This window comes from Battus philenor, unplaced genomic scaffold, assembly GCF_028537555.1.
Source record: "Battus philenor isolate CCGP_79_NKW_IND1 unplaced genomic scaffold, ilBatPhil1.0.hap1 SCAF_25, whole genome shotgun sequence".
NCBI classification, from domain to species: Eukaryota; Metazoa; Arthropoda; class Insecta; order Lepidoptera; family Papilionidae; genus Battus; species Battus philenor.
In genome coordinates this window covers 9,479,258-9,504,968 of record NW_027181688.1, presented here as the reverse complement: position 1 = coordinate 9,504,968, position 25,711 = coordinate 9,479,258, and the positions used below count along the sequence as shown (strand labels likewise).

The window sequence follows — 25,711 nt, the reverse complement described above, 5'->3', positions numbered from 1 at the left end:
GTCAAAGACTTTTGTCTTGTTTCGGAGCTTAACGCTTAACGCTGTCTATATATGTTGATTCGGATTCGAATAGTCTAAGTTAATTTTAAAGTAAATAATCTTAGTTAATTTTAAAGTACATTTAAAATATAAGGGTAAAAATGAAATGTGCGGTTATGATGTTCCAGGTTGTGATCAACTGCGGCATCGTCCGCGGCCTGAAGTACAACCAGGCCACGGCCACCTTTCACCAGTGGCGCGACGCCCGTCAGGTGTACGGCCTCAACTTCTCGTGCCGCGAGGATGCTGATAGCTTTGCCAGGGCCATGATGCACACGCTGGAGGTATGTATGTTAGATAAGTAATGCTTCTACTGTTAGTGTGCATATACCTTGCCTACCTGGTGCAGTTGCGTCGACGACCAAGAGCTATCATATTCGGGAGATTTGTTATTGGTTTAAAAGATTTAAAGAAATGAATGTATAACTCATTTGCTGTCAATTATTGTATGGTACACCCAGTCCAAAAATTAAAGGTTCGATACCTAAAATAAAAATTACGCAATGATAATTAAGCAAGTAAAATCGTTTTCTAATTTCGTATTACTACATACTAAATTATTGATTGTTTACTATCTGCACATTTTGTACTGCCATAAGTTATAAGATTGCCGCATGCCTATAGAAAAAAATATGTAATACAACATATTTCAAAGTGATCAAAGATACTATAAATAGTAAAGATGTAACTCATGATTAAGATTCTTCACCGTTAGCCAATTTAGATCATCTTGGCTGTACTGATTAACCTCTAAACGCTAGAACTGTACTATAGAAATATTCCTCACTCCAGATTCTGGCGAATAAGACGAGTGCAAACCCAGCGCCGCCTCCGCCACAGCCGCCAAACCCGCCAGTGCCGTACAACGGGCACAACAACACGCACTACGACGAGGACATGGGGTACAGGTGGGAATAGCGGGGCGTAGTACTGCTTGCGCGGGTGTACTCCCTACTCCACTACTACACTATTCCATTAGATGCTTAACTGCTTCATTATATATAACCGCTGCGAACTTATCTGATGTACTGATGCAGAACTATGTCGGCCTGATCGCGTGAAATAAATAATAACAATTATTACATTAACAGTTCACATAGATTATTTCAGATGTTTTCAATGTTATGTCTTATGATATGATAGTGTGGCGTTAATGCCGCTACAATAAACACAATTTTTGTACTGCAGAAAGGTGCTATTTTTACTATTTACAATATTAATTATTGTCTTCAAGAGAAAAATTTTAAAAATGAAAACTCTTGAAAGTTGGGCTTCAAGAAATGGAATATTAACTTTGGAATTAGGTAGTTTTGCTTATAAAAAATTTCTTAAGATCTGTATTAAAATACAAATATTTTAATACTCGCATTTCTCAAAGATACTAATACATTTCTCAATACTTTATTTTGATATATTCCCTCTCAAACAATAATAACTAAAAGGTCATCTTGACAACATTGCTCTACTTTTAAATTTAATTTTCTGTACAGACAGTATGGTTTATCTAGATAATCAAACTTCAGTATTAACTGTTGCTTCTCAATATTTATAGGAAAATATATATTCACAAAAACATTACAGATTTTGCAGGAACTGTTTATAAATAACATAAAAACCAGAAGCTTAAACTGATTGTATACATTAGATTTAATTTCATCAAGTTAGCAAATATTTTAACGGAAATGTGTACACTTTTAAACTAGGATCTAAGACAATATTAGAAAAGCTCAGAAAGCTAAATACAAAAATAAATCGTCAAAGAATGTTAGTGTGCTAACGGTTATACTACACCGTAAATTACTTCATAGAAGATGGTGAAACTTTGAAGATGTGTTTACATTTAGGCCATTTCAATGTCTATTAAATTATGTCATTATATATAATTTAAAAAAGTAGCCCTGCTGAGTTTGTTTCGTCCGTTGTTCGTTAGTTAGATCCTATGAATTCATCATATGTAAAGGATACTTAAACTTTATTATTTTTTAATAGCAAATATTCAACATGCTTAACAGCTAAATGATGTTTGCAGGACAATGACACGCGAGGATGCGGCCATGCTGCAGCAGCCGCAGTACCACGCGCCGCACAACCAGATACAGCAGATCCAGCAGCATCCGCAACACCCACAGCACCCTCAACATCCTCAGCACCCCCAACACCCGCCAGTGCAACAGCACCCGTACCATCAGCAGCCGGTGCCGAGCCAGTACCATGCGCCACATCAGCATCATCAGGTACACACCCCAAAACAATACATCATAAGTTTTGATTCTGTTTTGTGTCGGCTACACCTCCAAGATGGTGACTTTGGTTCTTTTACAGATTTGTTCATTTTTGATGCATTCTCTCATTGATAATTCTCGCAGCAAAGCTCCAAGCACAACCGTCTCCTTTGCTGAGATTATAGATGAACAAAAGTAACCAACATAGATCAGCAGACTGATAAATTCAAGTTGCAGGGGGCAGACCAGGTAGCGTGCGAAACAGATGACTGCTGGGAACTAAAGGAATTTAGACCGCGGACCGCCAAGCGTAGGATGTTGACCCTTAAGACCTGACCATGTTAGGGTCCTCGCAAAACACTGGATGCAGGCCGCTTCCAACCAACCCTGATGATGATGTAAAATTTGTTTGCAGCAAGCAGCAGTGCAGTTGACGAGCGCGCCGGTGAATGCACCGCCCGCACCGCCGCCACATGCTCCGGCCGCACACACACTGCCACATGCACCACACGCGCCGCCCGGACACCACCGCACCAGCAGGTACCCCCTCACCACCGTCATAAACCACTCCTGAAAGTCTCCCAGACATTCAAATATAATCTTTGAGTAGCTTAAAAATTATCTGATTGCCATATTAGAAAAGCCGGTTATATATATGTGGTATTAACACATTAAAGGCGGGGGATCTTGACGAAAGTACGCTTGGTAACGCTGCGACCGCACCGCCTCGTTTTCGTCCCAGAGCGAGCGATATTTTGAATAATCATCAAAAAATTTACACTTAAGTTTATTTAAATTTGAAAAAAAAATGTTTTTTAAAGTACATATTTAAAAGAAGAATTTAGTATATTTTATGAGCGTGATAATGTTGTTAACAACAAATGCATTGCAAAACTCCCATTTAAAGCAAATCTACTTTTTTATGAGCTGCACTATGCAGTGTGTTGGATATATAGCTTTTTGCCTTTATTATCTATTCAAATTAATATAATATAACGATAGACGTCGAGGCGGATCAGTTTTATATCGTGGAGTTTATGGTGACGAGTTCGATGAACCAATATGAGATAAATCGTAGTACTACGACTCCCGTCTTTTATGTGTTAAGTAGCAGCGCCATCTATAGTAATATATATGTAATATTGATAAAATTAGAATCGATTTTGAAATACGAACATACCTGTAGTTCAATACATTACGTAACGTACGTAGTACATTACGTAATGAATATAATGAATTAATTTATCAACAGCGCTCCGATGCCGCCTAACATGTCACTGTCAACTGCCAGCGCCCCGCCGCCTGTACCGCCGCACCAGAACCTACCGGCGCCGGCAAATGTAAGCCCGCTCACCTTTCATTTACATTTAAATAATAACTATTTTATTTCAACTAACACTTTTTTTATTTGTAGGGTCCGCTACAAGGTCCGATTGCGCCTCCGACACCACCGGCTGCCCCACAACCACCACCGATGGTATGTTATACCTTTCCCTAGGCTTCATAAATTAGTAACTTTATTGCCACATCTATGTACTGTTTCGAAATTATCATATATAAAATTTAAGTAAACATAAACTTAAGAATATTAAACGAGAATAAATTTCTCGTGTAGCTTTAAAGTTATTGTGTAAGTGCTTACAAAAAAACCCGTCTTAAGTTTATGGTGTAGTCTTGTCAGATCAGGGTGCGTATGAAACCCTTTATAAACCCCTTATGAAAGTAGTTTTAATTGGAAGAATGCTCTATAGGGGAGTATAATTTGATTCTAGTTTCTATTTAGTTGGGCTCTTCCATGACTTAAAATGTTTCAGTGAGAGATGGCCTATGTGAAAATACACCATTTTTTTTACATATTATTCAATGTGATTAATTTACTTTATTATTCTTTAACAATGTACCCTCAGCAACAACAGCCCCAACAGCCGCAGCCGCCGCCGGCACCAGCTGCACCGCCAGTGACTACGCCGGCGCCTCCACCGCCGCCTCCACCACCGGGACCAGCGCCAGGTGCTTCGCCGCCACCTCCGCCCCCGCCGCCAGCGCCACCAGCCGCAGATCCCACAGGCTTCGCCGCACAGCTGCAGCAGGCCAGGCTTAAACGACAGGCAAAGGTTAGAAACTATTTCATTATTATATATGATTTAATTGCAATAATTTCCTTATATTGCCACTTACTGTGTCAAGAAATGATACAAGGGGGTACCGGGTAAAAAGATGTGATCATCATCCTAAGAATACGAGTACTTCAATGCCGTTCATAGATCATTATCTTGTTAGCTGATATAAATATTTACGGGGGAGCTCGTACGAGTGTAACGTAGTGTGACGAGGGGGAAGAAAATTGAATTACAGGTGTCGTATTTTATGAACGGCACCTGGTATTTTCATCATATCATTCGACGTCAATATATCTACTTACTATCTTTGTACTAATAGACAATTATATGATGTTTAGCAGCAAGCAAACGCGAGCAACGAAGCGGCATCCCCACCTGGTGGGGCTGGTGCAGAGCACTCAGGCTCCTCGTCGTCGTCGGGCGGGTCTTCACGCGCGGCTGGAGGCACCCTGCACTGCATGATGCACGAGATGGCGCGCACACTCGCTAGGCGGCGCGCGCATCTCGACCGCGCTGAGGTAATTTGGGCTTTATTAGTACAAGCCTAGAGTGCATTTTTCCTCGGAGTTCACGATTGTAGTCTATGCTAAACACACTGGCATCAGTATGCAATATAAACTTTATTAATATAAATCATAGGTGCAGTTTAGCTTGAAAAAATACCTTCTTTTTGTCAGCTCTCAATATCCAACTGTCTTTGAAAATAAATAGTTTAGATAAGCACGATGTTTAGGAATATATTGATAATAAATAGTTAATTAAAAATAATAACGATGTACTAAGTTTAAAAAATAATATTTAGTTATGTAAGTTATGTATACTGTTGTGATTTATGTTTTCAAAAATACAAAAAAGTATTTCACTTTACTATATTGTGGTTGCTTGTCAATAAAATTACAATCGGCATAGTATTTTTTTACTTTGTATTTTTATGTAGTATAGTTAATAAGGATTGCATTCCATAATAAATAAAATAATAAGAGTAAAGAAATAAAAAAGTATGTGAGAAGAATTATTAAAAATTGTAAATGCTTTGGGTCTGATCCAGACCTTATCTCTATAGCGTTAAGGTGCAATTTTTCTCGAAGCTAATCCGTTTTAAAATATGGTCTTATGTCCATTATGAAGGCGACGTTAATGATTCAAGAATGAAGCTGCAAAGTCCTCTCATCCTCATGTTTAGAAATGCCAGAACCTTTAACTAGCTTTAGCCAGAATATTAATTGATGACGTCACAGTGATACAATCTATATATCTATCCACTTTTATAGTCTGCTATTGTGTGATACGAAGGTATATAGGTTATTTGATGGTTACAGGAATCCTCCGCCGACAACTCTGCGAACTCTACCCCACTGAAGACGTGGGAACGGTCGGCCACGCTCCCGCACCGGATGCCGGCCGCTTGTAATGGCAACACTCGTGAGTCAAGCTTCGTATATTTCATTTGGCATCGCTTTATATATATTAAAAACAGTTGTTACTTTAATATCGCATATTACGTTGTAAAGACAGCCAATCAATCAATTTTCATATACATGCTGATTCCGAATAGGTGTAAAAGCTTTATTTAGGTAAGAAAGAAAAGGACCAATATAGCCAGCCCGCTGATAAATGTGTATGCGGCAAACAATGCGAAGCACACAACCGCCACCGCCAAATTACTCAACACGTGTTTCACCCCTCCACGGGGCATCTTCAGGAGTTATGTTACACCGATTAGTGCCAAACACAGAGTGAGCTCAGTCCGTCGACGACGGGCGGTGCACTTTGTTGCACGACTACCACTGCATGTGCGGAGGTCGCTAAATATTGGTCCTTTTCTTACTTAAGATGGACTTCCGCAAGGTAACGCCCGATTCCATTAAATCTTTATTTAGGTGCATGTAATTTAAGGAAAATGTGCACAATTATTTAATTTAAAAATTTATTATCTGTGTAAATGTTTACTGCACCTGCCACAGCTTTTCATATTACGTTGGATCAATGTCCTATAGTAACAGTAATTTTCTTTTATTTAATTTTGCCACAATTATTTTTATTCTTTTTATGTGGAAGATTTGTAATTGTTACTACAAATTTAGAGTTAATTAGTCGAACGTGTACTTACGGAAAGAAAGCCGATTAAATGTCTGTAAATCATATTACCAAGCGGGACGGAAAGCGGATTAAATTTCTGTAAATAATATTATCAAGCGGGTTCTCTGTAGACAACATCTAGGAGTCATTTCATTCACTATTTAAAAAATCACTTATAAAAATATTCACATATAAAAACACAAATAAATGAATATAATGAAAATATTTATTTGTGTTTTTGTATGTGTCATCATCATTTTCATTTCTGATATAAAACGGGTTGCAAACGGCCTGCATCTAGGATTTGTTCACTTTATCTTTGGACATTTTACACTGCACTTGTCAGTTATTGGTCTTCACCCCAAAAGTTTAAGGCCTCACAGTAACTCTTCAACGTTTTTGTTTGTTTACGCATCTTCTCATTGCTGATTCGACTTTGTAAAGAAATTCCGAGTGTAGCCCTCTGTTATAAGAAAGAATTTATAAAATTGTACACAACGCTAGGGTTGCTGGTGGTACTGGTGCCACCGTCCAGTAGATTACACATCTCATCTTAAAATAATTATTTCATTCACTTATTTCGAATAACGAATTATTAAAATATACATGTATAGTTGTAATATTATAGTTTTTATTTTTTTAAGTTTTGGGCATATACATTATGACAGTATTGCAGATAGGACGGACATAGGACAATAACTCTTTCGACTATTTTTCTTTAGGTTTAAATTTACCAAGGATGTTAAATAATAAAAATTTGTTACTTTTAATTGCAGCGAACTCAGAGTCAGCCCAGCAGCCTCCGCAGTCTCCACGTTCCGTGCGAAAGCGCTTTGGCTCCGCCAGCGAAGAGACAATACTCAAGGTACAACGTTCATCTGTTATATAATTATCCATTTCACTTCATTATTAGTTAGTAACGGTCAGAGTCGAGGCTCCTCCGGCAACCCTCGTGCTTCGCTTCCTTTAAAGAGGTCTTAAGGCCCTCAATGCTCTCCCACCTCGATACTGAGGAATGTTCAAATACCATTTGGGCAACAGTGTAAGTCAGATAAAAAAGGTTTTCAATAGGAACTATGATGATCTTGACAAATTGATGTACGCTATATGACGCTATTCAAATATCATTGGCTACAACAATAAGATAGAAAAACCGTTTTTAAAGCTCTCATAACTATAGGTTATATTATTCAGCTGTCACCCTGTTCTAATAAAACAAACTCAATTAGCGCCATATTTTTAATAGTGGTCACATTATATAGAATGAAATATAAAGAGAAGTAAAAGCTTTAAAGCTTTTTGTTGATAGTTGCATAGGTCATATTAGGGTTTTTACATCTTTAACCAATGATCCAGTATATTACATTGACAACATTGTTAGTTACTGTGCCTTAACTAGAGGTGTTACTAATTAGCTTGTGACGTCAATAGCCGATTCATTAAACGCAACATTCTTTGTTATTACACTAATCGATAGATTTATAAGATTTGTGTGTTTGTACAGCAGGTGAACGGTGGCGGCGAAGGTGGTTGCGTGTCGGCGGCTGAGTGGGATGCCTTCAAACAGGACGTACTGCGCGAGATGCGCCAACAGCTCAACCTGATCAAGAGGGAGATCATCGACGGTATGACCTTCTCTAATACTCTCTCTCTCTCTCCACTTCTCTGAATTTTTATGTATCTTTCTCTATAGTTTCAATAGATAAATGGAAAAAAAAATTCAAATAATGTTTGTGTTGTGAGAGTTGCTATACTGTAAATTTCATGTTGGATATAGGTTGCTTCCAATGGTGTTATTGAAAATCTATGGGGGAGGCCTGTCTTCAACAGTGAAAGTCCTGCTGCTGAAATGATGATGAAATGAAATAAATCTTCATGTCAGTCAACAGACGCCCACTGCAAGGCTTAACTTCCACAAAGATTGCCAGGTTGACACCTGTCTTACGCTGCCTTCATCATATATGGACGTGTTCATGGTCTATGGATAACTTTGAGCCTTTTTATACAGCTTATTGTAAACAACCACTTCACATATCTGGTACAGTCTTCAGACGTGGCAGTATTTTGGATGAATATATTTTGGAACTAGTTTTTAAGTTGTCTAATTTATTAAGAAAATTACTATTGATTATTTTTATTAAATTCTTTAATTCATAGATGAGACAAAATGGCCGTAAATAATTATAACGTTTGGTTGCAGCGATGAAGGCGGAGTTCGCGCGTAGGTAAGGCCCTCGCGCCGCCCCGAGTGAAGCTAGTCTGCCGTTGGTGAACATTTATTTTAACTCGAAACAGAGATGTCTTGATGTTTAAGTTACGAATGTAACAATCGATTCTTCGAAGCCGATGTAATCGATAATATCGATTTGTTGTCGATTAACGATAATTCAGTGTCTGTCACTGGGTGTTAGCATGTTAAACTTTGACAAGCTAATTATTGTGTAGAAGTGTACATGAAACTGTTATTTTTACACATGTAACGTTGAATTATATTCACACCCAACTCTTTTTTAACTCGTTCCTGGGAAATATATATATATTATAAATAAAAAATAATTTTATATCTGTTCATCGTTATTTGATAAAAAGCAAACAAAATACAAAATTTGTAACAAAGTATTTATCACAAACCGGACCAAAAATGCTAAATAGATTAGGGATAAAATCTGTTTCATTTTTGACTCTACTCTGCTTCACAAGATGTTATGGTTGTGTAGAAGCAGCAGGAAATATCGGTTTATGCACACACATTTTATCGGATATAGCCTGAATGAAAACAAAATAAGCAACATCACTGCCAAGAATTTTTAATATTCATTTGTTGAATAATATGCCTTCTCCGTTACTTTACCTTTAAGCACTTAAAATCAGCGGTAGATACGTCAGATAAAAACTATACTGTTGGCTTAGAACATCATTCTGGACCGTTTGTTCTTTTTTAGTTATTATAATGTCCGCCATTAAAGCATGTTTTTTTTTTGGTTTCTCAAAGTGACTATATAATTCTTTATATCCAGCTACACAAAACTTACGATGACGTTGAAATTTTTATGCACGTTCCGGGTAGAATTAAAAAAATATTTTCAATTAAAAATCGTGTAAAAAAAGAGTTGGGTGGATTTAAATATCTTTAAACAAACACCACATAGAATCACTTTCACATTGAAAAGTAATGACATTCGTTAACTGTTTGTGAAGAAAAAAATTAAAATGATTACTGATGTGTTGTTCAATTTATAAAGTACATTGCAATTAATATGGAAATAATCATTTAAAATATCTGTTCATCCTTATCTACACGGTATAATATGGTAACACCCGTTGGGTTGCCAGCGTGAACACGGCGCAACAGGCGGCAACACCTGTCATCTAAAAAAATTGAAAAAACGCTCCGGTTTTTCTTACACAGAGTTTTTATAATATATACTGATTATAATTTGTGATAAGTTACATATGTAATTTGAATTCGACACCCGAGGGTGGGGTTGCCAACGTGGACACGGAGCTACTGGCAACACCCGTCATCTAAAAATAAACAAAAATAAAAACGCCTTAGGTCTTCTTACACAGAGTTTTAATAATATATATTAATCATAATTTGTGATAAGTGATTTGTAATTTGAATTTGACTTTTAGATTGACATTTTGATTCCGTGATATCCTCTGTGTAAGGAAGATATTTCCAAAAGGCGGTCAAAACAATATCCAAGCATAAACGAAAGTTGTGTTTTTTTAATTTTATACTTAAAATATATTTATTCGAATGCGTATTACATGAATAGTCTATAAGTGTACGAATTTTTATCGATATTTTTCACTGTTTAGATTTTATTATCTGTATTTTTTTTTATTATTATGCCAATATGTGTGTTATCGTAATTTCGTGCAAATGTATTATCGATTTGGAAGTCCACTGGTGACATTGAGTTTTTGGTAAAATTTGAACAGTGAAAATGGAAGTATGTGTAACTCGTCTAGCGTCAAGGTATTTTAAAATTAGTATTAATTGATATTTATTGAGTCGATCCGCGTCGGCGACAAAGGTCGTGCACACGTGCGTTGCGTATTCTAACGTGAACAGCCGATACTTGTGTTGCCGTACGTACGCGGTTGTAGTGTAAGGTGTACTTTAATGTGTTAATACTATAATCTCGTGTCGGGTTGGTTTTTAATTCGATTCCATAAACCCCCTTTATTGTTCAGTCTTCCAAATTTCATAAGTTCAATAATACATTTGTAACCTGTTTTTGTGTGGCGTATTAAAATTTTAATTTGGAACATAATTCACAAAATTATCATTAATAAAAATGATACGTGATTATTTTGTATATCTTGACTACCATGCCATACAAGCGCGTATTGAAACAACAGTCATCTTTTTTATGCTCTCCTTATTCACTCATACAAATATATAATTTATATATGTGTGTATGTATTTTCTATCCACCGCACATAGACAGGGCGTATTATACTCTTTTATACATATTAAGTAACTTAAAAGACTTTACTTGCGCCTAATTTTATATTTAAAAAAATTACTGAACCGAAGCATTTGTAACTTGAAGTTTTTAAAAGTACAAAATACATTAATTTTTTCATATTATCCACAACGGATCATTTATCAATTTAAAAGAAATTAGTTCAGATTGAATTCCAATCATTAGTGTCTTTCATCTTAAAGCTAAGATTGTTTCTAACGCGCCCAAATCTGAGAAGAACTTACAACAACCTCAGGTGCGTTTTTTGGTGGCCATTTTTGTTAATATTCTTAACACAATTGTAAAGCAATTATTTACCAAAATACCACTTAATAAATCCTTTACGCTATTATAGGATTTTTACAAGTTTTTATGTAATGAACTAAAGGTTATAAGAAGGTTATTTAGAGACTGCATTTCAATAAACACAAAAGAGTTACTAATTGTATGGAGAATGGTTTAAGATTGCGGTTTAATTTTCGATAAATTTAATTTTAAAAAGCGTAATAGGCCAAACTAGTTACTAAGCGCTTAAATAACATACCCGTCACGAGATATATATATACATAAATATATATATAAATATGTATGTATCACAATAAAGTGGGAGGCTTAGAAGTACACAAGGGCGGCAATAGACCGTCTAAAGATCACATATATAGATGTAAGTTAGCGAACTGATACCATACGGGGTGGCTTCCGATCGGCCTACATCGAGTGGCGATTTAAAAAAAAAAACATTTTCGAAGTATTTATTTTCAATTTGTAAATCATTTTTTTTTTAATTACAAATCCTCTGTTGAGGTCGGCTGGTGCTTGGCTATTCCATTACGCTCAGAACTGAGTTCGCATTTATCGAAGAATTCCAATATGAATAAGGAAAACAAAAGTTTTTCCTCCCAAAATAAATTTACTCCAATTTAGTGATATTTATACAACTATGTATAGACGTGTATAGTATTAAAGTTGATCCAACTTAAATCGTAGTTGCTCCAAACTTTTATATACATTCTTATTTTGTATTGGTCTCAGTATTATCAAAGATTGTATTTATTGACATTTATATTTATCAGTGTGAATACTTTTGCTATGTATATCGTCATATTTTTTTAGTATAATATCATTTTGAATTCAAATTCTAATTTTTCATCTGTTTGGCGTTTGATGTGCGTCCTCCATTTGCCGCCAAAACTGACAGATGACATTTTTTTTCGTTTATTTGGATTCGATTTTTTTGCCACATTTATTTTTAATAAATACATATATGTATGAAGCTATTTTTTTAGTATTCGATATATAATTGCAATGATGCAGTTAAATCTGTTTCGATGCTAGAGTACGTTACCAAATTATGTTGTATTGACGTATTGATTTGATTGGGCGATTATTGTAGTCAGTTGTATTATTGTAAATAAATTTTGTATCCAGTTGTATTATTGGTGATCACAATATTACGCTTTGGTTTGCTTGCAAGTTTGATTTATTTCGTTGCAAATATAAGTGTGGTACGTATGCGAAGAGCAGAGTGTTAATTTGATTTTGCATTTTCCTCACTGTAGATTGTAAAGCTTATATCAATTTTCATTTATTTTGAAGTGTTTGTATTGATGGCATATTCTATATGACCCACATGATGTTTACTGATTTCACTATGGTCTAATTATTTCTTTAAAGTCTTTTACTGTGATCTTTAATTTCTCTCTCTTACGCCATTTAGATTTTAATTCATAAAGAATGCCACTGGACATGTTTTGTTTAAGTAATCGACTTATACATTTTTATACGCTCACCTTGCAATTGCAAGTCGGAACTCCTAGATTCCTTAAAATGACTTATATCTCTTAGAGTTTATAATTTCGTTACACTATACCACAGATTATACAGCATTGTTTGTGTTATCTACGTTTCGTTTTAATTAAAATGGCACGAGGTTGTCCAAATATAATTCATGCAGTAAAATTCAGCGCATAACGTAAATTAATTTGGACCTAATTTTAAAAAAAGCTTTTGTTTTATTAAGTATATGTTTTAAGCTGTCTGTGCCGCGCGCCATTTTGATTACAGCGAGCGATATGATTGTACTGCCACAGATTAAAAACGTACACGTAATGATCTCGGACGTTACAGACGATGCGGCGAGAGCATTGTCTGTGTACATACGCTGGAGTCAATAAACTGTACCTAAGTAAAATGTATTTGGTGTTTTATTTCATTACCTAATTGTTATCGTAAATTAAATCAATAGATATTCGTCGAAATTTTACCAAAGTCACCTAATGCAATCATCTATCCAAAATTCCGGCTGTTATTCCAAGTTGACACTACCCACATGCCAATATATTATACACGGCTTCGAACAGAATTGGCCATTTAGCTGCCGCTACAGTACGTATATTTTAAGATCTTGACGATCACTAAATGATTGGATATCATACAACCAAATAGTTTTTTTTTAGTTAAAAAGTTGATTTAATAAATTCGGGTATCACTTTTCTGATCGACCTTGCTCTATTATTATAACTATCGGATCACGTCATGAACGTTAATAAATGTTTTCAATAAGAAAAAGATAATGAATGATACAGATGACTTCCGAGTGGTGATTAAATCTATTGGAGGAAGTCCATGTCCAGCAGTATCTTATGGTCGAAAGCTATATAAATTATATAAAAAATTCTACATAGGAAGGAACACAATGCTTGTTTTTTAATATAGCAGGCCAGAGGATTGACCTGAATAATTTAAAACTATCTCTAGGATCGTCTGGTGAGGATATAATAAAACCAATATGTAAAAAAAGGCTTTTTATTAAATAAAGAAAAAGAAAATAAAATTATATAGAAAACACAATGCCAACATTTATAAATAAGTGTAAACTTTCGACGGACAATAACCACATAGTCGAATATGCGTTAACAACCATATATGTAGATTATAAATGTTTTGATTTAAATATAAAGAGCAATTATTCTTCAACGTAAAATATAAAATCAATACATCAAGATGGCGCTGTAACAGTTTGTACTAATAAATAATGACAATTCATTTTTTTGTTAACAAATGACAGTAACAATACAGTGTTGCCAGATAGAAAACTATTACGTAATGGTACGTTTTAATATAAAATGTAATTTAAAACATAAATAACTTCTCAATCACTCTACGAAATAAATCTCATACGTTTATGAGAAGTTCAAAATAAATCATCAACGGTTAAATATGGCCGCGCACTAACTCTAAATGTTTTAAACGTCAAAGCTTCAAGCGCATGTGTTCTTAACTGGTACAGTTAAACCTATTGCACTCCATAACAACAGGTCACTTGTGTGAAGCACTTATGCTAATTTATATTCGAGCTATATAATCTATGGTCGTAGTGTTGCCATCTTTTACGTCCAAAATTGTTGTCCAAAATTTAAGTTCTTTTGAAAATTACTCACATGCTCATAAATTTATGAATATTGTTGCAAGCTATCTGTGTTTTTTACACAGTTAAGTGACGTAAAGGATGGAAAACGACGACCTAAAGAATTTATTAATAAATTTGTGCAATCGACAACAACGTAAACAACAGAAACCGTAAACAAATATATTGGTAACTATATTTAATATATATTGAATATTGTCGTAACTTTTAGATGTGAGGTAGCGGTATATCAGTGAAAATATTTCTCGCTGGAGACTTTGGCGGTCTGGTAATCGGGCGAAGGCTGGCTCTAGCGATTTCTAATCTATCTAACATCGCGTCGAGGCGAAGGGAAGCGGATTGAAGCCGAACGTAGTAATGGATTTAAATTTGGATACCTCTACTTTTAACTCTTACATCTAAATATATAAATCAATTGTTTAAATCGTTGGATGCTTGCACTGTCAACTTTAATTCTGTGGCGTCGAATGTTGCCAGATGCCCTTTCGAATGTTATAGTTGTCATAAATGATAGAATATTTTATTCATGGCATCAAAATTGGTAATTTTATTACAGAACACATAGTAAAGTGTTCTTAAAAATTTTATGAATTTAACCGTTATATAGGAAATCAAAACAGAATGCAATCAGATGGAATATTATCTGTACACTTCATTAGTTCATATATCAATAATAAACGAGGCTCTGGGTAACGGTTTCAAAGAGATAACATTTAAATCAAGCGGCCAACGATTTGAACCATTGACATTATCAAATAAATAGAGAGATTTGTAAAAAAGCCTATACAAGTGTATACCTGGTAGCACGTACTCATTGTACTTGTACATGTTTATGTAACAATAATTAAATAGTTTAAGTAGACATCTCGTAAGTAGATTACACCAATAATTGTGCGAGCAAGCGATCTCCGGCCGTTCACAGCATCCTTAGATTCTTGTCCGTGTACGGGGACGAGATATAAGCCCTGTGAAGAAAATAACATTTCAATTTACAATTTTAACATTAATTTTAACACAAGTTACTTAAGCAACATAACAAAAATAAATTTAAAAAATTAATCATTACATACAGATACATTGAAATAAGTGTAACAATTGACGATCGGAATAGATGCAGCGATTTACGAAGTGTTGCCATAGTCAATATAAGTCTGCTGTCTGTTCTGACAAATGACTCATACCTGAAAAGGGCGCGAAAGCTATATACGTATACCTTTAGCATATATATTTAAGAATATTAATTAATATCTTTAATTAACGTTGAAATAACCCGAAGTTGTACATGCCATTCCCAAAACGTATGAAGTAATTTATAGTAACCCAAATGTTTTTTGGATTTTTTTATTTTAGTAAAAGAAACCTAAACATTGCCTCGGAGATCTTGTAAAAGCAAAAACTTTACCAAAAGAACGTATTGACGAATTTGGTAGATATAGATAAAACAGGTATATTAATCTCTAAATCGATACCAAAATTTCAGTTCTTAAAGTGACAGATTACAGCTAACATTACTGTCTATATATTAATTGCAAGTCGGGATAAAAAAATTAATTATATTAAAATAAATTCATAGTAATTTCTTTTTAAACTGTATTCTTTACTTTTATTTCGATTGGACAGCATTTACAAAAATGTTTTAATTAAATATCATCTTAGACTATTTTTTCTGTGTTTTCAAATATTTCAAGATTTAGGGTTTCAAAGTAATATTAAATATCATTTTAGTTATCTTTACAATGCAAGTACTAAAAATCGATGCATGTATTCCGATCATAGGTGAGTCTTAAAAAAATATAACAGCAAACGATTAGTTCGTCGTGCATAACCAACAACTAAAACTTTTTTCAGTTATAAAAGGTTCAGGACCTCAATGTCAAAGGTTTGTACGAACGCAACGTAACTTGCATGCAGTCAAACAGAACAAGCGCAAGCCAAACGAGGATAACGTGACTGCTACAAACTTTAATTCTTTTAAAGGACCTGAACGAAGCTTGTTTTTTTTTAATTTTTTTATATTTTTCTTGCAGTCTTCTCACTTATCTTGATTATTCGCTCAGCACGGGGAGCATCGATCTAAAAGAATTTCATAAATAAATACATTAAATATAGTATTTGTTGAAGTTCATTAAACTGACTATTTAAGAAAAAAAACTACAGTATGTGACATTTATGATCTATTTTTCATGTTTATGGTATTCAAAATGAAGGGTATTCCCGCCAAATGACAGATGCGAATAAATGTGTATTTCCTGCGTGCGTACAATGAATTAGCTTTCTTCGCGTTTTGTAAAAAGCTTTCAAATGTACCCAAGTTACTCTACGATTGTTGTATGATTTATTATTCATTCAACAATAATGTATAAGCTTTTAAGCATTAGCCAAAAATATTTCTTTCATAAAAATTGTGTGCACATATTTTTAAAACAAATAATCCCAATTTTTTAAAATAAACAGCAAGTTGCCCATTGAATAAAAAATAATTACAATATAGTGACTTGTAAAATTTATGGCAACACATTTTTCTGACAACAGGCCCGGTAGACGACACAAATATCGAAAAGTATTAAAAACTAATAAGTACCTTCCATTTCCAAAGCTATGGGAATGGGACCTTGGCAGCGTTAAAAATAAAAATACGGATAAGCAGAGGCCGAATACGAAATATATAATGGTAACATGTACGCCATTAGTTTAGCCTACTACTGAAAGTGTATATAACAACTGGCGACATTAAACATTTAAAATTTTTAAAATAATTATGACAGCAACATTGCCGACACAATCAAAAAATTTTAAATGTACCCTCCGGAAACGAAGCAAAAGAAAGGAAGCTAGATTTTAAGCTGTGAAAAGACGTGTTTTTGTTAGTGTCAAAAGGAAATGTCACAAAATTATACGTAATGATAGTATATATGTTAAAACATTAATTTTTGCAGCTGGAAAATCTTTTACTTTAAATTCACGAGAAGAATAAGAGAGAGAGAGTTCAAGACGTAAGGCAATAGTATAATTCAATAAAAAGATATTACTAAATATCTATAGATTTAGAATACAATTTTTAATTTGATGTCTTAATATTGAGATATGTGTTAGAAGCCAGGGTGGTAAGTAAATATCATAAAGTATTATGATTAAAGAAACATTTAATTTTAAACAATATTACGCTAAGTTCTGAAATAATAATTTATAAATACATTTAATATTCATAGATACAATATAGTTAATATGACTAAAGAATTAAAAGTCATTCATAACGTGCTAAATATGACACCAAAGTGACAGCTGTCATCGTGACAGTTTTATGTGACGTCACTCGTCTAAACTTCTACGCTACATCCTTTTCAACTAGTTTTAAGTATATGTGTATCATAACAATAAACATAGTTGAACAAACTACGTAGTATTATATGACAGTGAAGTAAATAACATCTACATACATAAAATATTTTAAGTGTAATACGTAACTAAGCAAAAAACTGAAGTCTTGTTTACTCTCAAACTGTTAAAGTAACACTGATATATTCATTGACATAAACGTATTATGAATAGTGTTGCCAGTATCAGTTGGAAAATTTTGCACAGACTTTTAAACAAGATTTTTATAATAAAAAATCCAAAGATGTGACCGTGTCACTTTGATCTGTTCAAAAGTAGAAACAATAATACAGATACTACAAATTAGCCATGCAGAAGAATTTCTACAATAGCTTCTAAAATTCTACTTAGCTCAAACCAAAAACCGTTTTAATATTCGAATACACGTTTAGCTAAAGTGTTGGCTTGTTATAGAGTGCGTTTTCATATTTGTAACATCCTAGGTTGTATGTGAAACGTCAAACTACACCTGCCTGCTGAATTCTTTTGTTAATTTGTCTATTACCACTAATTGAAGCAACTTAAATGATTTCGTAGCAAATTACTTGATTTAAACATGTATTCGAATATCTTCTCACGAGTAGAAAATTTACTTAAACTCTACAACGATGTAAGAACAAAAAAATGAAAACGAATAATAATCTACAGCTTTCTACATTGTTCTAGTGATACATGTAGCTGGAAATTACGTACGGTTAATTATACCCGGTGCTTTAGACAAATATATCAATTAAAAAATAAAACTAGAAATTCACAAAAAACCTAAAATAAATGATTGCCCTTGATCATATTATTTAGGACAGGAATGTTGAATCACTTTTAACAATTTAATAACTATGTCTTCTTGATAAAAAAATAGGTTTTTACTGGACAGAGTTAATATAGCGCTCTTTCAACTGCACTTTATGCAAATGAAAGGGACAGATACAATTATCATACATGCAAATGAAAGGGACAGATACAATTATTGGGCGCTAATAATTGAAAAGAAATTTAAAATGTGTTTTCATGCGGTTACTTTTATAAAAAGTGTGCAAGTAACAATCTATTTTTACATTGTTGGAAGTGAACCTAGAAGATAGGTATATCAAATTTGAGGAAATTTGTAGACGAGCTAAGGTCACCCATGTAGCTCAAGGAATTGCTCGTCTAAAGTGTTAGTGGACAGGGGCATCGCTTATGCAACAGATGGTTGTTGGGGCCAAAAGTTTCTCGAGTGGCGACCACAAGCCGATTGATGGCAACGTGAACCCAGTTCACATGGCAATCTTAGGGATAAGCTTATGCCTAGTAGAGGGCGTTTATCGGGATAAAGCCTAAATTTAACAGGAAGCAAGGACACGCGAATCACAAGTTAAGAAGAAATCAGTCCAGAAACAAGCTAAATCGTAAGGTAAAAAGAAAAAGAAAAAGTAGAGCAAGAGTATATGTCCGCCTCATGCAAAAGACTGTTGATGATTTGGTAATCTTTTTTGTCCCCGTGTAAACACATCCTCAGCTCGTATGAGTAACCAATAAAATCAGTTATTATTTTTAGATATTAACTCTGTCCAACGAACTGTAATATAGATTAAATAAATTGTTCAAATCTATATTTTTCTTAATATTTATTATTTTATTTATAGGGGTATTTATTATAATTTTAAATAAAATTTATCTTCTCTGTAGCAATTATAAATGGCTGTCATTCAGTCTGTCGTTCAGTCAGTCACAAGTCTGACATATAGTCATTATATATGTATGATATACATAACAAAAAGTATATTTAGTAAACAATTTTTAATTAAAGTAGTTACAAATATATAAAGTGTAAAAAAATGAGGTAAAAGATTTGATACTTGAGAAAAATCGAAAATTTTCAAAGAGAGATACTGCTGTACAGTCAGAAAAATACACTAAATAGCTGTAAGGAGTCGATATACCTATAATTTTAGAACTAATTTATAAAAATAAAGAGGGGAGCAAAATTGTTCCTTTCAAATCTATTAATCATGCATAAATATATTTAGTTGGTACGAAGAGAAAATTAAATAAGACACAGGAGAAGTCATATTCTAGAAAGGTATGTTTCAATCTATATTTATTTTTTATGTATCAAACTTATGATTGGATGGTCATTGATTTACTTAGGGTCATAGGATCTAGCTATACTATTTGATTGGTAGAAAGCCAAGTTCTTGCGTCACATAGGCAGATGCTTTATGGAGCTGGTCACATAACCTGGACTTTTTTACAGTAGAAAAGCTTAACTGATCCATCTAGCTTCGGCTTAAGTTTCAAGCAGCGATGACATAAGATTTTCTGTTTAAGGATATTTCATTGGACTATTATATGAGTGCGATGCGATCAGATTTTTAGTGCATAGATAAGAGCCTTAAGGTTCTGTATATCACAGACATCGACATAGTGTAACGTAAGACGTCCACACACAGAAGGATAGAGAAACTTGTTTAAGATCGTTTGTCTACATTGGAAGGAATCCTCCACCATGTAAATTTTAACTTATATGTTAGTATGGACGAAAGTAATAGAAATATCAAAGACAAGTTGAATTGACATTGGGCAGGCCACGTGGCACACAGAACAGATCGCCCCTGGGGCATTACGCTGTTGGAATCGTGACCTTGGATTCGCAAAGGCTGTAATAGGACGCTCCGCAAGGTGACCAGACTACCTTGATAAAGTCAGAAGACGCTGAAATACCTACAACTGGTCTTCTTCTTCTTGAAGTGCCTCTCCAACTAGTGGAGGTTGGCTATCAGCTTCCTGCTCTCTTCCTTATTTTTGGTTCTGCGTAATAGCTCAGCAGCGCTGGCGATTCCGGTCCACTCTCTAATGTTACAAAGCCACGACTTTTTTCTCCTACCAACCTTCCTTTTACCAGCGACCTTTCCCATCATGATAAGTTGAAGGAGATTGTATCGTTGGTGTCGAAACTAACGACTACAACAGGTACTATTTGAAAATTATAAGGGAGGCCTACGTCAAGCAGAGGACGTCATGTCTGAAGTCATGATAGGTATAACATGAGGGTAGGGTAGGGTAGGTAAAGAAAGTTACTCACAGCTCCATGTTGTGCACGGTGGAGTTGGGGCAGGTGGATGGCACCTTGACGTGGCAGTGTTTGTGACAGCGAAGCTGGCAGTCGCGGCATTCGTAGCCCTGCTTACCCAGCCGCCGAGCTACCGTCTTGCCGCACACCTCGCACACGGTGCCGCTGCAACCATCCGGTGTTACATTTATAATAACATATTAATCATAATAAACACGAAATTAGAATATAAGATGTGTATATATATATATACACATCTTATATATATATATATATATATGTATATATATATATATATATATATATATATATATATATAGGTAATAACACCTATTTTATAAATATTTACTATATCTATGATTATCGTTCAATTCATTTCTTTTTTTTTTGTTTCTATATTCTTTCCGAGGCAAGTGTGATCCAAGTCGGTTGGTTTGATGTTTTTATTTGTAATTGTATTATATTTATAAAACGTGTTTTAGCTAATTTATTATAAGTATGTATGTTTATGTATATATGTATGATTTGTACATGTTAACTACCCATTATTTATACTTCCACTGTTTCCATCCTATGGTTGTCTGTAAGAGATTGCCCCGTGTGATAAGACCGGGCGGTCTTTGTTCTTTTTGGGCTATAATTATGAAACTATTTAAGTTTTCTAGCGGGTACAGAAAAATAATATTCAATTAAAAATTGCTATAAAAGTTCAAGAAAAAAACCTACCCTAATAATAATCTATGCGAGTTATAAAATTGGCGTGTCTGTTTTTAAATATTAAATAATCGCATTTTACTACATGCATGTGAAAATATATACGGTACATATACCAAAACAACATTTATTTATTTTATCTGTCTGTGTGTTTGCTCCGGCTAATCACTTTATAAGCTGGACCGATTTTGACGAGACTAATACTGGACTTATGTAACAAGTAAGTAACTTATGTAATAAGAAGTAACTTAGGTTACTTTTACTTTGTGAAAATTCTTATACAGAAAAAAATAACTTATTAATTATCTTGTTGAATTCCAAGCGGACGAAGTCGCGGACACAGCTAGTAATATAATAAAACTAAATTATATGCATATATTTATAATAATAAATACAAAAAGTATAATTAAATAAAACGAAAGTCATAAATACACATACTATTTAATAAAGGGGGGGGGGGGTTTGGTTATAAGAACCTTAAAGTGGTAAATGTCTGTCAATTAATTTATGATACACCCGTTTAAAAATCAATCGTCAAAAAAAACCTTAAGGATAATGTAGTAAGAACAGTACAGTATGTATTATTACATAGTTTAATAATTATTGCTATCTTTTCACACTTTATACACGGTCATTGGGAATAGTAGTATGAATTTTAAATGTTTTTGCTGACAAGTGAGCTATACATTCGCCTCTTTGAAGCTTTTACACCAATAACCACTCACCCTGTATAATTTCAACTTTGATCAATTATAGCAAACTGCGTCAAAATCATTAATTGAATTGTAAACACTATTTTTAGTATTTTACTAGTAAGGAATCTTAAAGTGTCTTAAATATAACTATGAAGTGAATTATAAGATTTTGATTTTAAGGCTACTAGTTCTGTTATACAAGAGGGTGTTGAAGAACCTTTTTAAGGTAATTACATCTATTACTAAACACTCAGTAATAAGATGAAAATATCGCTTACCCGCTGAGATGTTTGGCGATGAAGGTGTGCTCGTTAAAAATGTGTAGCTTGACTCCCTTCCTCCGCCACCTGGAGCGCTGTGCTATGGTCAGCGGCACAAGGTAGTGTTTCTTGATGCCCGCCTCGATCGTCTCCAGGACCAAGGTAGACGCCTCGTGGATGAACGTCCTGGCAGAGGCCGAGCTAAACCCGGACACTTCGCTAAGAGAGGACCTTCACGATTATTCGCATAACCAAACATATGTAACGAAAGTGTCACAACAAAAATTAAAAATAAAACATTCAGAAGTTTGTACAAAATCAATACAAAAAATTTTGTTGTGGAAAAACAATAACAAGGATTTACCATAAACCAAAATGAATGATATTTATCGCAATGAAAAATGAGTTCAAGCAAAAAAAAAAAAGAAATCATTACGAAGGTAAACAAATAAGTATATGAAGCATTTTCATTCACGCGTAAATACAGTATATAGAATACAATTAGTATGAAAAACCAGTGTTACCAGGTTGCAGAGTGCGATTACCCGCCCGCGTGTGAATGTTGACAGATGAAAAAAAAGAAAGAAATTCACAATTAGTGCCGGTGTTACCGCTTCACTTCACAGACGATACATTTGCTTACACTGGCAAGACTGCATTACAAAACAGTTAAAAAGCGCAATTATTGTTTTATAAAGAGTTATTAAGATGCACTACTCTATGAACTAAAAAATATTTTCAAAGTGAAAATATTTTACCATCAAAATATTTTTGAAACAGATTTGAAAATTCACAATGAAAGTTACTTTATCCACTAAATGTATATAATTTTAAATTATTCTTAAGTGTATCGTAAAATTAAAATAATTTGAATTTTATTAAGGACGTCTTTTGATTATTTTTTAATATTTATTATGCTCATACTACGTTTAAACGATAACTATATTTGTTTAATATACAATTTATCATAAGAATAGATCAAAAATATTTATCTATGAGGGAGGTCTAAGACCAGTGGATATCCCGATTTGGTAAGATGCGCTAGTGATCACAAAATATTTTTTTAGTCTTTAATGTATTTTTTCAACACAATAATCCACCAATTATTTACTTAAAAGCGTCTTTATAAAAGCAACATATTTTCTCATATTTCATTCTTTTGACGACCCTTGTTTTAAAAGTAGTTGTTTTAAATGAACATTTGATAATTTTCATACATTTAATACACTTGCAGTAGTGCATGGCGTTGTAACCACTCTATGAAATTTTTAACTATTGTTAGGATATTTTCAAAGTTAACAGTGTAATGCGGTCTTACCATGCTATAGCCGAGATTAATTTTGTGCAAATAGCCAATTAATTTTTTATTATTACTATATATAAGTTTTACACTCACATTTAATGATTGTAATAGGTAACAATCTCATTTTCTAATGTAACATATAAATTCGTATACGTAAAATATATAAACACAGTTATTATAATATACATTAAATATACACGTTTTTGAAATATTATGATTTATATATATCATAATCATGATTTCAGCCGTAGGATGTCCACAGCTGGACATAAGCCTCTACCAAATATTTCCGATTCGCATTCATTGTTCTTTTATGGAAGTCCTACGTTACCAATCCCGGTTCATCATCACTACTCCACCACCTTAAAGCCCCTGCGGCCTGTTCTTCACGCTATGTGTCTGCCCACTGCCAGTTGAAATTGACAATCCACTAGGCTACATAGTTATATTTTTTTGCAATACAAAGTCATAACCAAAGCCAATTGTAAAGCCAAGAAATAAAGAAATATTACTTCAGTTAGTTCGCATTAAGAAATGTTTCTATTTGGAAAGAAGTGACATAAAGACCAGTTAAAGTCATACTCTCTAGCGTAACATTTGGGTCCGACGACTTGATTAGATATGGCGTGAATCGGCCAGCGGATAATGATAATACAGTATATATATCCATTTTTATGCGGTGGAGAGGAACCGCAAAAAGAAAATTACACGTAAAAGTAACTCAATATCTTCCAACGTAAATTTAATAAAAATAAAATAATTGCACAACAATAATCTTGGTTAATCTGGCAATACAGCACCCGGCGATAAATATTGCACATCGACTGTTGGGAAGAGACAATCGGATATTTTCTGCTTCGTAGAGCACTATCTCTGTCCCACACTACCTATGTGATGTTTTGTCAGCCGTTGTATTTCGTGCGACAGAGATAACGCTCTACGAAGCCGAAATTGGCAGATTGTCGCTTTCCAAAGGTCAATGTTCAATATTTATCACTGGGTACTACTGGGAACTATCTTTTTCAACTTGTAGAATGTTATATAATATTATACCTCTACCTTATTTATAACGCAAGAAGCAAATGTTATTAAAAAACCTTGTGTTATTATCTTATTGTACAATGTATATATCTAAAACGTTTTTATTAAATCTTAATTTAAATTTAAATATTAATTCGTTTTTAGGCGTTAGACTGCTGGTTAAATTAAAACAACTTGTTTTTTTTGTTGTGTATAGTTATATATGTAAATAAATACTTTTGTTAAACGTTCCCTATTTATTCTTTCGGTAAGTAACTGAGGGTATTCGACGATGGCGATGTTTACAGAAGCAGTTACATACCTTCGCGAAGTTCGGGATTCGTCACCGGACTGTGCGGGCGAAGCGCCCGCCGAATACACGTTCCTGTTTGGCAGTGCCAGCACCTTGTCTGAAACATATTTCATCACCATTATCATCATTTAGCCTTAAAGCTTTCCAATAGAACCAATTGGAAGCTAATTGTATCCATCATCTTCTAATGACCATAACAAGGCCGCCTATACACTTTAAGGGCGGATGTTCTACGCTGCACTTAGAGTCTATCTATCCGTGGTCTCTAGTCCAGTACCTTACACTTTGTGATCTGACCACTGCTACTTCATCTTGCCAATCCGCTTGGCTTTAACCGATATATTTTCATCCATCCACACACCTTAGGGAAGTTCCGAGCTCTCCTCAAAGCACGTTGAGACACTGTGAGCTAGCCAATAAGGCGAGTAGTAAGCCATGTTTCTATACCACGGATCTTTAGTAACACATATTGGTTGTAGACTTTCGTCTTAAGACATTCCCATCAGAGACCCGAACGCTTCCCATCAAAGTTGGGTTTAGCTAATGAACACTTTCTCGAAGTTCGACTGTTCGAGAATGTTCCCTCGACCTCGACAACTTCAAGAACTCACTGA

At 34.2% G+C, this 25,711-nt stretch overlaps 2 protein-coding genes across 8 annotated transcripts in view; one reads left to right on the top strand and one right to left on the bottom strand.

Annotated features, from left to right (window-relative positions):
• The window catches only part of ena (enabled), a 59,651-nt gene extending 47,515 nt beyond the window's left edge, over window positions 1-12,136 (top strand). The window contains exons 4-15 of the mRNA XM_068768265.1: window positions 168-323; window positions 832-947; window positions 2,069-2,273; window positions 2,677-2,801; window positions 3,514-3,601; window positions 3,676-3,738; window positions 4,172-4,375; window positions 4,720-4,899; window positions 5,701-5,803; window positions 7,237-7,325; window positions 7,965-8,085; window positions 8,661-12,136. Of these exons, the coding sequence (XP_068624366.1) occupies window positions 168-323; window positions 832-947; window positions 2,069-2,273; window positions 2,677-2,801; window positions 3,514-3,601; window positions 3,676-3,738; window positions 4,172-4,375; window positions 4,720-4,899; window positions 5,701-5,803; window positions 7,237-7,325; window positions 7,965-8,085; window positions 8,661-8,689 (1,479 nt within the window). The 3' untranslated portion in view covers window positions 8,690-12,136. The remainder of the gene's footprint in view (window positions 1-167; window positions 324-831; window positions 948-2,068; window positions 2,274-2,676; window positions 2,802-3,513; window positions 3,602-3,675; window positions 3,739-4,171; window positions 4,376-4,719; window positions 4,900-5,700; window positions 5,804-7,236; window positions 7,326-7,964; window positions 8,086-8,660) is intronic.
• Window positions 12,137-14,880: 2,744 nt separating this feature from the next.
• LOC137924833 (uncharacterized) overlaps window positions 14,881-25,711 on the bottom strand; it is an 89,944-nt gene continuing 79,113 nt past the window's right edge. For 4 of the 7 annotated variants that reach the window (XM_068768205.1, XM_068768209.1, XM_068768208.1 and 1 more), the window contains 4 exons: window positions 25,107-25,194; window positions 22,480-22,692; window positions 20,805-20,957; window positions 14,881-15,330 (listed from right to left, as the gene is read on the bottom strand). In XM_068768205.1, coding sequence (XP_068624306.1) covers window positions 15,282-15,330; window positions 20,805-20,957; window positions 22,480-22,692; window positions 25,107-25,194 — 503 coding nt within the window. In that variant the 3' untranslated portion in view covers window positions 14,881-15,281. Of the gene's footprint in view, window positions 15,331-16,326; window positions 16,439-20,804; window positions 20,958-22,479; window positions 22,693-25,106; window positions 25,195-25,711 lie in introns of all 7 variants that reach the window. The other 3 variants (XR_011107613.1, XR_011107614.1, XM_068768206.1) reach the window with 3 other exon arrangements.